Source organism: Neolamprologus brichardi, chromosome 3 (genome assembly GCF_056152115.1).
Source record: "Neolamprologus brichardi isolate AB-2024 chromosome 3, ASM5615211v1, whole genome shotgun sequence".
Lineage (NCBI taxonomy): Eukaryota > Metazoa > Chordata > Actinopteri > Cichliformes > Cichlidae > Neolamprologus > Neolamprologus brichardi.
Window position 1 is genome coordinate 35790625 of NC_142106.1, and position 13044 is coordinate 35803668.

The following is a 13044-nucleotide window of genomic DNA, read 5'->3' on the forward strand; positions in this document are numbered from 1 at the left end:
AACAAATAAAACAAGAGAACTATTAATGATCTTGGACAAAAAGAAAAACATGCATTTGAGGAGATTTTTGACTCAGTCCAAAGAAAACATCAAAAAAAAAGTCAGCGGTGTACCTCAAGGTTCAATGTCAGGTCCCTTAAAGTTGCTTTGTACTGTGTGTATTATTGATCCCACCAAATGCAGGTGTAAAAACACCTTTAAAGCCTCTCTTTTAAAAACAAACAAACAAACAAAATTTTCTCCACCGGGATGTACATGATAATTTAAATGTTATGCATTTAAATGAAGACGTTTCTTTTTTAAGTGGCTAAAGCCTAGCAAATTATAGACAGATTAGCCATTAGCTCTGTAGAATTTAACCATGATGTTATTATAAATGACTTAAAAGAGGGAAAAAAGCAGAAAAAACTAAGAGTCAATTTTACATCCATATTTCCATTTAGATCTTTCTTCTGTTGACAAAAATATTAGGGGTCAACGTACTAAATATGCAGTAACTTCAGCTCATTGCTGCTAATTCATCACCATAGCAGCATCTTCTGGAAGAAAAACTTTGCATACTACTTGGGAAAACCAAGGTTCAGAGGCTGTAAGAAGATCCTCTGTAAACATTGAGATGTGTCTCATCTGTTCCAGAGATCGACCCCCTCCGTCATCTGAACAGATCCTCGGGGAGATCGTTTTTCTTTCCCTCTGACCTCCGCTCCAGTCCATAGAGGGAATAAACAATGGGCACGCTTTTTGGCATAAGCCTCATCGGGATTGTATATTCACCCAGAAGATGGCAGTCATTTTGGATTTTAAAAAATTTTTATGTTCTACAAATATGTACACAAATCATTATTTCCTAAGTAATGCAATATGATTCTTTTTGTTATCTTTAAGGAGGAAAAAACAAAATAAACTTGATTGAATGCTTTGGCTCTGAAACATGCTTGGCATAAAGAACAGAGTGGAAAATTATCCTGGTTGCCATGAATCCAAATGCAGTGTTTTGTTTTTCCAGAGTTTTCCTCACTTTGTCTCTGGCAGGAGTGCTAACGGGTGCTGTTTGCTGACGGGGAGCAGGCTGTTGTTCTGAAAAAACAAAACAAAAAAACAAATCAATTACCCTGTTTAGTTCAAGTACCAGTGGTGTGGAATTTAGAAGAAAGGATTTTTGCTCAACACCTTTTCCTGACAGCAGCAACAAGTTCACTCTTAAATCTCTGTCGCTCTGTCTCTCGTTTCCAGTCACATCATGGTGGCCTTCTGTCTTATTTAAACTGCTTGTTAAAATACTTTTATCATTGTGGTTGATTAAGATTTCCAAAATTAAGAGTGACCTACATCTCGCTTTAGCTCACATATCAAATATTTATCCACTATGCACCTTGCCAAAGCAAACAAAGAAGGTTTCTAGATCCTTTCAGAGAGGAAAACAATCAGAGGAAATGAAACACGAGGCTTTGTTCACAAAAAAATTATTAAAAATGGACGTTTCGACACAATATCAAACACTGACAAGCAGCTTGTGTAATATGATAAAAACATTGTGTATATTTTTTGTCATAGGGGTTTTCATCATCAGAGGAAGTTGCCTGTAATACAATTTCAAGCGTGATGTTGACAAATGTGGATATTTTTAAAATATTGTTACAAGGCTAGCAAGCACATTTAAAGTTTTAATTTGAATGATCTCACCAGCCTCATTGTGCAAGGCGCACCTTATAAGGTATCTTCTTTAAACATCTGTGACACCTTTGGGCACAGGGCCCACAGACTGTAGCAGTTTCCAAATAGTGGCATGATAATCACTATTAATCACTCTTTAAAGTTTTGCACATTTTTGTAACTTTCCTTTTTGCCTGGAAACTCGTTTTTGTTCACATCACTTTATCTGCTATCATGATATTACAAAGTCATAAAGCTCTGACTGTGGAAACTTCCAGACAGGTTACCAGGCTCTATGGATTAAATAAAAGTGAACACACACTTGATATTTCAAATGCACCTGCAGGTGTAGTCTGCAAATAAATAAATATAAATAAAATAAAAGGTCAGCAATGCAGCCTCTATACAGATGGCTATATTAATGCTTTAAAAAAAACCAGTTCAATGACACTAGCCTGTAATTTAAAAAAAAAAAAATGGTTTTCTCCGGTACAGATATTTGAGATTGGTGTAGGCCTTCTCTGGAAGAAATACTATTGGTCCCAAAGTGGTTATCTCTGCAAGAACAAAACATCCGAGTGAATCTTCTGCTGATCCTGTGACTTACAAGCTGTCTGCTTTGTAAATTCTGTCCAAATCACAGCAGAAGCAGCGGTTTGTCTGGGCTGTGTTGCTCCTCAGCGCCATCTCGTGGCTAGACTTGGCAGTAGCTGTCTACATCGTGTTGTCAGTGCTGGGACAACTCATAGGCTGTGTCCCATTTCAGGGTCTGCACGCTTGAAGTACGCGCACTACGCGTACTACGTACGGTGCGTACTATAAGTACGAGAAGTGCGGAAGTGAGAGGCTTGTGAAATGGGACGGTATATGCTTCGTCGCGCTGTTCAGGTTGCCTAGCAACCATGATACTAACCGCGAGACACGTTACATACAGCTTTGTTTGACAGAAATGAAGGAGAAAATTGTTTTGTTGGCCATTCATTTTTGTTCTGACATCACTTTGATTAGTTGAGTATCTGAGGCTGAGACCACAGGACTGTAAAACATGATTCAAGGGCTTCATTTCTGTACTGAACAGTCATTTAAGATTAGCTAGTAAATAATAATTAGTTAATGTTGTTCATGAGACTAAAGTCATCTCACTATGGTAATGTAAATATAATATGGCCAATATTATAGTATTGTCAGATTATTATGATATATATATATATATATATATATATATATATATATATATATATATATATATATATATATATATATATATATATATATATATATATATATATATATATATATATAATCTATATCACTGACTTTCAGCTTGTTGTGTTTGTGGATATATGACTGACTTTAATTATCCATGAAATCATCAGATTCTCTGTAAGATTAAGGTCGACTATATGTATATTTAGAAGTAGAGGCTTTAAAACCAAGTTAATGCTGAAAGTACAAACATCACTAGTGTCACATGACTTTGCCGACATGTGGCCAACAGCAATGTTTAATGTTCTTCATTATTAAATATTCGCACATGAATAAGTGAGGTCATATTCAGTACTTACTTTTGACAGTTCACTTTTCGGTTGCTCCCTTCTGCCGTATTTTGCGGCAAAATTATCCACACCCACCGCCGCGCTATGAATTGTGGGATATATGGGACCACGAAGCGTGCACCGGACCACGCTTGATATTTGGGGAAATCGACGGTGCATTTGGAGTATGCATTTGAAGTCTACTTCGAATTGGGACAGCCGTCGTCGCGTGGCGGTGACGTAACCGCACTTAAAATGCGTACTTCAAGCGTGCAGACCCTGAAATGGGACACAGCGATAGAGTTGATCGTCGCCATCCTCTGATCTCCATTTGAAAAAAAAAAGTTTGCATCAGGCATTTTTCAGTGGTTTAATTAGAACTTGGAAACACTGACCTTTAACTTTTTTCTTTCTTTCTTTCCTTCTTCTTCTTCTTCTTCTTTTTTTTTTTTTTTTTAAAGAAAGGGACTTTTTTCATTGGGATCTTCCTTGAACTGGGCCCAGCTTCCAGGTAACACGTGATACCTATAGAACCCAGTATAAAGCATGCTGGGGGATATGTTTCCTCCTTGTAGGCATTCAAACGTTGGGTATTTCAGTGCTAACAGTGCTCCTGGGGTTCTGATGGAAAAGGAAAGGTACAAGCTGAATCTGGAAGAGATTGTTCTGAACTTGGGGCAGGAAACAAGATCTGGAGCTGCTCAGCTGGGAGTCTGTGAAACATCTGCAAAGAACAGACAAAACCTTTATCAGATTTACCTTCTGCCCTCAGCTTTTATTAGCATTTTGGAATAATGGGATGCAGGAACTGGAAAGCAATGTGTTCAAAGGAAGTTGCTTTCATTTGGAGAATTAAGTAGAGGAACTACTGTGGACATTAAAGACTCACACCTGGTGGTCGATGGTGGGATATCTGGGGTAAGAATTCACATCGGGGTCAGAGGGGCCACACAGCTGCTCGCGTACAGCTCTGAGAGGAAGAGGATGATGATCTACAGAGGCCTCGATGTTGACTGCTTCAGCCAAGAAGTAAACAGATGTCAGTCACTCACTGTTCCAATCATGTGATGAGGAATCAGCTGCAGATTTAATCAGCTTTCAACTTTTAGAACAAAAAAAAACGTTTCCTTGACTGTCTACATGAAGAGAAAATCTGTTTCTATTGCATTGTTTTATTTATAGCTCGGATTTCAAATCGGAATTTAAGGAACAGCCATATCAAGTAATAAAGGTCAAAAGTTGTTCTTTATGGAGGACCCAGCATGCCAAAATTACAAACAAATAAATAAGAAGGAATAAAGGGAATATTCATAAAATATTATAAACAGATATTTCAATGCGCTCCTACATTTGTTTATTTTTGTGCTAATGCTCCGATGTACATTCACCAGCCACTTTATTAGGTACACCTTGCCATTATTCATCTGGACCTCTTTTACTTTCAGATCTGTTCAGCTTTTTGTTTCATTCAGAGAATGTAACAAAATAGCTAGACACAAAAGTATTCTGTTCCAGTCTGTTTACATTGAAAAATGATTTTGTTTTAGCTCAGAGAAGTCATATTTTTCTTGTCTTGATGCTCCAAATGTTTTCAGTTGCTGAAAGGTCTGGACTGGAAGCAGGCCAGTTCAACACCTGCACTCTGCTACTATGAAGCCATGCTGTTGTGATAGACACGGTAAGGCCTTCCCTGACAGATGACATCTGGATGGGAGCACATGTTGCACTGAAAGGTGTATATATTTTTCAGCATTGATGGTGATTTTCCAGATGTGCTAGCTGCCATCTCTATAAGCACAAATGAACCGCACCTTTATACCATCAGAGATGAAGGCTTTTGAGTGCTGATGACAAGCTCCTTTTTATTCCAGGCCGTAGTGTTTGTGTTTTCCAAAAATAATTTAAAATCTTGATTCTTCTGACCACAGAACAGTTTTCCATTTTGACTCTTTTAAATGAGCTTTGACCCAGAAAACACAGCACTGTTTCTGGATTGTCTAAGGAGCTTGGAAAGAAAAGCGTCTGGACTTGTTTAAGTTGCTTGAAGACGTATCACCTCTCATCCGAGAAGTTTCTTCAGTTCTAAGAGTCAAATGGTGGAGAGTCCCAGATTTAAACCCAGTGGGAGTTTCCCCCCAAAGAGGGACAAAGGACCCCCTGATGATCCTCTACCTAATCAAATGAGCCAAGGTGTGAAAATGGGTGTGGTTCACAATCAGCCAGGGTTTCAGGTGAGCTCATTGTGAAACCTAGCCCCACCCTATCATGTGATTTCCTGAGGTCAGATGGCCCAGGATGTGAGTGGGTGTTAAGGAGTCTGGGAAGGGTTCTCAAAACTGGATTATAGATGGCAGACAGTTGGTGTCGTAAACCACCACCTCTGTTCAAAAATGGTCACTCACAGTGGACATAAATGGCTTCTTTCACTCCTCTTTCAAACCATCTGTCCTCTCTGTCCAAAATGTGAACGTTGGCATCCTTGAAAGAGTGACCTTATATGCAAGTGAAGAGAGAGACTACATCAAAGGACACCATGGTTTCATCTGGGTCCAGGGTAAGTTTCTGGACCCTGTCGGTGAAGTTGGTGGAGTTCTTGATGTGATGTGGGGTGTTCCCCACAAGGGGTGCCAGGATGGTAGCAAGGGGTTTCGAAATGTTGTAAGTGGCTGAGTTTATGCTGCTAACAATGGGTCTGAGTGGGACACCTTCTTTGTGGATCTTAGGAAATCCGTAAATGCAGGGTATGGCATCCCCGGGATAAAGGCGGTGATATGTAAGGCAGTCAATGATTTTGTCCTTTTCAAGGTCTTGAAGGCAAGCTATAACTTTCTTCTTGTAGCTGCTTGTGGGGTCTCGCTTGAGGGCTTCATAGGTATTGTTGTCAATGAGGAGAGTAGTGATCTTTGTGTGGTAATCCGTTGTGTTCCTTTATCAGCTGGTAATATACAGTGGGGCAAAAAAGTATTTAGTCAGCCACCGATTGTGTAAGTTCCCCCACTTAAAATGATGACAGAGGTCAGTAATTTGCACCAGAGGTACACTTCAACTGTGAGAGACAGAATGTGAAAAAAAAAAAATCCATGAATTCACATGGTAGGATTTGTAAAGAATTTATTAGTAAATCAGGGTGGAAAATAAGTATTTGGTCAATAACAAAAATACAACTCAATACTTTGTAACATAACCTTTGTTGGCAATAACAGAGGTCAAACGTTTACTATAGGTCTTTACCAGGTTTGCACACACAGTAGCTGGTATTTTGGCCCATTCCTCCATGCATTCCTCCTCAAGAGCAGTGATGTTTTGGGGCTGTCGCCGAGCAACACGGACTTTCAACTCCCGCCACAGATTTTCTATGGGGTTGAGGTCTGGAGACTGGCTAGGCCACTCCAGGACTTTCAAATGCTTCTTACGGAGCCACTCCTTTGTTGCCCGGGCGGTGTGTTTTGGATCATTGTCATGTTGGAAGACCCAGCCTCGTTTCATCTTCAAAGTTCTCACTGATGGAAGGAGGTTTTGGCTCAAAATCTCACGATACTTGGCCCCATTCATTCTGTCCTTAACACGGATCAGTCGTCCTGTCCCCTTGGCAGAAAAACAGCCCCATAGCATGATGTTTCCACCCCCATGCTTCACAGTAGGTATGGTGTTCTTGGGATGCAACTCAGTATTCTTCTTCCTCCAAACACGACGAGTTGAGTTTATACCAAAAAGTTCTACTTTTGTTTCATCTGACCACATGACATTCTCCCAATCCTCTGCTGTATCATCCATGTGCTCTCTGGCAAACTTCAGACGGGCCTGGACATACACTGGCTTCAGCAGCGGAACACGTCTGGCACTGCGGGATTTGATTCCCTGCCGTTGTAGTGTGTTACTGATGGTGACCTTTGTTACTTTGGTCCCAGCTCTCTGCAGGTCATTCACCAGGTCCCCCCGTGTGGTTCTGGGATCTTTGCTCAGCGTTCTCATGATCATTTTGACCCCACGGGATGAGATCTTGCGTGGAGCCCCAGATCGAGGGAGATTATCAGTGGTCTTGTATGTCTTCCATTTTCTGATGATTGCTCCCACAGTTGATTTTTTCACACCAAGCTGCTTGCCTATTGTAGATTCACTCTTCCCAGTCTGGTGCAGGTCTACAATTCTTTTCCTGGTGTCCTTCGAAAGCTCTTTGGTCTTGGCCATGGCGGAGTTTGGAGTCTGACTGGTTGAGGCTGTGGACAGGTGTCTTTTATACAGATGATGAGGTCAAACAGGTGCCATTCATACAGGTAACGAGTGGGGGACAGAAAAGCTTCTTACAGAAGACGTTACAGGTCTGTGAGAGCCAGGGATTTTCCTTGTTTGAGGTGACCAAATACTTATTTTCCACCCTGATTTACGAATAAATTCTTTACAAATCCTACCATGTGAATTCATGGATTTTTTTTTCACATTCTGTCTCTCACAGTTGAAGTGTACCTCTGGTGCAAATTACTGACCTCTGTCATCATTTTAAGTGGGGGAACTTGCACAATCGGTGGCTGACTAAATACTTTTTTGCCCCACTGTAGTGATGTTGTGGTCTTTGCTCAGGAAAGCAACGGCCTTCTTTTCTTATAATGTGAGGTTAGACGGTGGGACTTTGGCACTGGAGAGGGTGGCTGAGACTTTCATCCTGATTTGCTCTGCTACTTAATCCGTATGGCGGTTTCTGTGGCTGTGATGAGGTCCACTATGGGCAACTGTTGCGGAGAAATGGCAAAATTGAGTCCTTTGGCTAATATTCTCTTTTCAGGTTCAGTGAGATTCCGGTCTGAAAGGTTCTTCACCCATTTTTCCTGACTGTCCTCAGGTGTGTGTTCTTCTCTGAGTTGTGTAGGTTCAGACCGAGGAGTGTTTTTGAAAGCAAGGTGTGGAATTTCCTCTGTTGTCTTTCTTTTCCTTTAGAGTGTTGGGCCCGCTGAGCCTTGTCCACAAACTTGTAAACCTCTTCTAAAATAGGAGAGGGTAAAACGGTTTCCAGTTCCTGCAGAGACTGGCTAATCTTGCTCTGGAGGGCATCTATAGTGAAATGGACCAGTCTTATTCTTTCACTTAGAAGCTTATTTTGTGATCAGAACTCCCACTGGGTTTAAATCTGGGACTCCACCATTTGACCCTTAGAACTGAAGAAGCTTCTCGGATGAGAGGTGAAACGTCTTCAAGCAACTTAAACAAGTCCAGACGCTTTTCTTTCCAAGCTCCTTAGACTACGATGACCTGGATGACTGAGAACCTTCACAGACATATTTCTGGATTGTGTTCACTTATGGCTTATTCTTTGCATTATAGCGCTTTAACCTGCCTTTGTGGATGACGTTGTAAACTATCTTCACACACAATGATTTCTATAAGCATTTCTGAGTCCATGACAGAATCATACCTGTTTTTAATGCCATGGTGTCAAATGGACATTTTACTCATCAGTCCAGTTTTTGGAATTTGGGTTATATCGTCAGCTTTTAATGGATCAGCGACACAATAAAAGCTCTTAAGACTTTTATGTTTGTGTAAATGATCATTTCTGTTCACACTGGACAGAAACAGTGTGAACAGTGCCATCAGGTGAGGAGGAAGCAAGTTGATAAAAAGCACAACACTCTCAGCACTATCAAGAGAACCCACTAGGTGGCAGCATTAAGCAGCTACGTTCAGGCTTTGTGAGGTTTTGTTGAGCCCTCAAGAGCTGAAGTTGGACAACAGCACAGCTTTGTGTAACCACAAATGTTCTCACAGTCAGCAGAAATTGTGGTAGTCTCCATTCTCAGACACCTTGGCAGTGTAGTGATCCTGCAGGTGAGCCAGTGTGCAAGAAAGCAGTTTTTATTAGAATCTTAATGCTGTCCTCATAACATTTCACCACAGAGACCTGGATCTTGTTTCATTTATCTGCAGTTATAACTTCAACCGGATCTCCAAAGTGGGAGTTTGGCCTGTTTGTCTGCCAGCTGTGTGAGGAAGAGAGGGCGGCTTTGATAAGTGTAACACTTAACAGTTATATCTCCTGGGTCTAGGTGCGGTTTCCCCCTCTGGGGGCGAGGGTACCTGAACCTGGGGTGTAAAGTATGTTTGGGGAATATGATTGTGTGTTCAGTGTCCATTTGTGTCTGTCTTCAAGTTGGGTGAGTGTTGAGTATTTTTATATGCGTGCATGAGGGTGGAAATGCACATCTGTGTCTATATGTCAGGGCGGGTCTTAGACTCCACCTCTCTGGGAACATCTCAGGCCCTCCAAAATATAGAGGCCTATCTCCCCTCACCACACCCCCTGCTGGTGGCTGATGCCCTCAGGCGTTGTTGGTTCTTGGTGTCCGGGGCTGGGCGCGCAGGTATGTTCTGGCTCACTCCCAGTGGCTGCTTGGCAGGGCCTGGCGCCCGTAGCTCAGTCTGGCCTCTTCCATGCGGTGGGGGGCCCTCAGCCCTGTGGCTCGGTTCACTGCGCCGTGGCTGCTGGGTGACCCCTGCTCTGGGGCTCTCCTCAGCTCTTCCCAGGAGGGTGGCACGGATGCCCCTCGCACTCTGGGACTTTTGGATGTCTGGGTCCTGGATCTTCTCCATGCATGCTTCATGCCCTGGAGGACAGGGCTATGGCTCCCTACACCGTCTAGCAGATCGTTACATGGAGAAACCTTTTAAAGTGCGCTCATCCACACAGGTGTACACACGAGTGTTCCCTGTTCATAGACAAACCACACCTTTCTTGGTTGCTACCTCAAAGAACATTGTGCGCTGTCGGTCCTAAGTGCTGCACAACAACATTCAATGTTATCGCATCAATGTCAACTTTAATGTGATGGTGTTGTGTTTATTATGCTGCTCTTTTTTACTTGTTTTCTCTCCCACCCCCAAGCAGGTGAATTTTCAACAGGAGATTTTTCTTCTTTTTAAAATAGCCTTTCTCACGGTTTAAAAAAACAAACAAAAAAAAAAAAAAAAAAAAAAACACAAAAAAGTTAACAGTTATTAATCTAGTCAGATTATACAGAAACGAGATGAAATAAACAAAGATGTGTATTTCATGAGTGATTTTGTACAGAGGCACTGTGAAAAAAGTATTTTATTAAACATGAAAAAAAAAACTGTACATACTGCACTTCAAGTCTGCAATTAGGGATACAACAATACTGATATGTACCATGACTGTGGCAAAGGGAGAAGTCACATGATGATCTAACATTCAAATATTAAAGATAAAGGTTTAAAACCTCACAGGGAGCGCTGTAACAGTTTGGAAAGGCCACATATACAAAATGGAAGACGTTTAGGGTTAAATCCCATAAAGTGCCATGTTGCACGTGTTCATCGTAAAGCTATATATCTAAGTGTAACTTTTACTGAATATTTGAAACCCTCTCAAACAATTTCAGCTTCTGTCCACCAGTTTGTAGTTAGAAAAACCTGTAACTGAGGTGTAGTGTTGTCTTCTTTGTTCCCCTTGTCTTCTTCAAAGCTCCCCGGCATCATGAATCTTTCCCTCTTCTACCTCCTCCTCCACACTTGTCTCCTCCTCAGCTCCTTCTTCGTCCCCCATGTCTCCTTTCCACACCTCCTTTAGACATTCTGAGGGAAGGAGAGAAAAAAAAAAAAAAAAAAAAAAAAAATAACACACAAAGGGCTGTGTGGTTTCAGTTCACATTTCAGTCACTTTGCATGCAAACATAAACATTCTCCGATAGCTGTGGTTAAAAATAAAAATAAATGCACAGCATCATCCATGCTTACAGTTGAAGGACTTTGTGCAAGCATGTCTGAGTAAATCTCTCACTCTTTGTAGCCAAAGATCTACAAGTGGACACAAACACTAACAAATGTCCAAACCGCAGGGCGAGCAGCAGTAGGACTCCCTTACAGAAAAGGGCAAACATCAGTGAAAACAGGATTAGCAATAATTCAGTCAGACACAGCATCAAAGATGAGTTTGGGTGCAGGTGGTTTGCAAAGTGGCTTGCAGGTAACCAAATGAAAACAGAATTGGGTCTTTGCATGTACTCACACCACAATTCCAGTTTATCCTAGAATCTGAATCTTTTGCTCACATACACACTTTAAAAACGTTGTATTGCATAAATTTTGTGATTTGACTTCAGGGCCTGTTTGAATTAACCCTGGGCTCGATTCAATTTACAAAACAGAGGAAATGAGAAGTTCTTGTATTTGAATGTAATCATTTTGGCAGGGTGTTTACATTCTCAACAAAGTGCGACTTAAAATATAAATATCATCTGCCAACCAGTAACTTGTTTTGGCATCATGCATCTCCCACCTTGCTCTGATGTCTCGAGGACGTGGTTCTCACAGAGGAAATTCTCCAGCCTCTGGTCCTGATGATGGAAGTACCAGTTCTCCACCACATCCTCATACTGCTCCAGCATCGTCTCACACTAACACACACCAAGAAATTAATATAAATTAATTTAAGTGTACACTACATTAAACACATTTCCTCTTGGTTTCCATAGCAGCACCTGCATAATGCCCACCACAATATACTGTAATATGACTAAATGATTACATATACAGTGTCATCAAATAACTTATGCACTTTACAAAATGTGCATTTAACACACACACACACACCTGTTTTTTCATTTCTGTCACCTCCACAGAGGGCTCGTCCCACAGCTCGTAAGGCATCCCCAAGTCCACTTTAACCCCTTTGTGTACCAGATCCTTCAGGGTCGTCATGGTCTGACTGGAGCCCTGCAGACACAAACGAGCTAAATGTCAGCCTGACACAAAAACTGAACGCAAGCACCACATAACCAACTTTTTAAATGCACAAGTATTTAAAAAAAAAAAAAAAAAAAAAAAAAAAAAAAAAAAAAAAAAACTGTTAGATTACCTTAGCATATCTCAGGCTGCCAGGCCTCTCTGCATGAACATTATACTCAAGGATGCGCTCGCATATGTTGTCTACAGCCTCAGTCAGCCGAGTTTCCCTGCATTCAAACACACGGGGTTAACTACTGGTCTCGCAGTCAGACACAAGCCACAGCCTGCAGTACAGCTCACACATGCCACAAAGAAATCCCATTAAAAAGCTTCAAATAAGTTGCATGTCCTCATTCAGAGATACCTACGAGGTGTTGTATTTGATCTTTTTCCTTCTCTTGCCGGTGCCCAACACTTCTCCGACCTCCAAGACCTCACGGGAGCGAGCGGTTTTCTCCAGAGCTTCCTGCAGCTCGACTGTCAGAAACTTACACACTGACCGAGACCAGAAATCACACGTTAACAAGAAGTTTGGTAACTGTGGGCAGGTCCAAGAATAGCTGCTGGTGCTAGTTTCTGCTCCTACCTTCGCATTTATTCGGCAGCCTCTCGTTTTCTTCCGCCGAAATAAAGCCGCAGAGCCAAAACAAAGACACAACGGCAAGTTTCATTGCAACGGTTCGCTTTAAAACCTGCGGGAAAAGTCAAACTACCACGAGTTTAAAGGCACAGGAGCCACATCGGCGTATTTGACGGCGAATTTATACTGCGCGTGCGTAGTGCGTCATAACAGACTTAACTAGTCGATGCATGATGCTGCGATGTCAGGGAAGATAGTCTATCCACAAACGTTAAAGAGCTCAGTTCTGAGTTCAGTTCTTTACTAATAAATGTATAAGCTCTTAGAATCAACGTCACTTATTATTCTTTTAATAACTTTAATTTAATGTATTTATTTTTTAACATTAGTGTATTTATTAGTATTTTTTTTAAATGGATCCCACTCCTAAAAACAGAAAAGTAGTGGCTCTGTAGGAAAAACGGGTTCCAAATCACTTCCAGCAACATGTGGCTAATAAAGTGGACAGTAACTGTATATAGAAATGGCAGAAATATTTAC

General features: G+C 41.4%; 1 protein-coding gene across 1 annotated transcript; it reads right to left on the minus strand.

Annotated features, from left to right (window-relative positions):
* Positions 1-10297: 10297 nt before the first annotated feature.
* Positions 10298-12684, minus strand: cnpy4 (canopy FGF signaling regulator 4). The gene is made up of 6 exons (XM_006807689.3): positions 12511-12684; positions 12293-12419; positions 12055-12151; positions 11790-11912; positions 11476-11593; positions 10298-10772 (listed from the first exon to the last, which is right to left on the minus strand). The coding sequence occupies exons 1-6, from the start codon at positions 12593-12595 to the stop codon at positions 10657-10659; spliced, it is 666 nt and encodes a 221-aa protein (XP_006807752.1). The 5' UTR covers positions 12596-12684; the 3' UTR covers positions 10298-10656.
* Positions 12685-13044: the final 360 nt, after the last annotated feature.

What these genes read in the sequence shown, in the direction of transcription:
- cnpy4 (XM_006807689.3), bottom strand. Translation starts at nt 12,595, where the DNA reads ATGAAACTTGCCGTTGTGTCTTTGTTTTGGCTCTGCGGCTTTATTTCG. An exon ending in GCTGCCGAATAAATGCGAAG is followed by an intron (nt 12,420 to 12,510) that starts GTAGGAGCAGAA and finishes GGTCTCGGTCAG; the next exon opens with TGTGTAAGTTTCTGACAGTC. An exon ending in GCAGCCTGAGATATGCTAAG is followed by an intron (nt 11,913 to 12,054) that starts GTAATCTAACAG and finishes TTGTGTCTGCAG; the next exon opens with GGCTCCAGTCAGACCATGAC.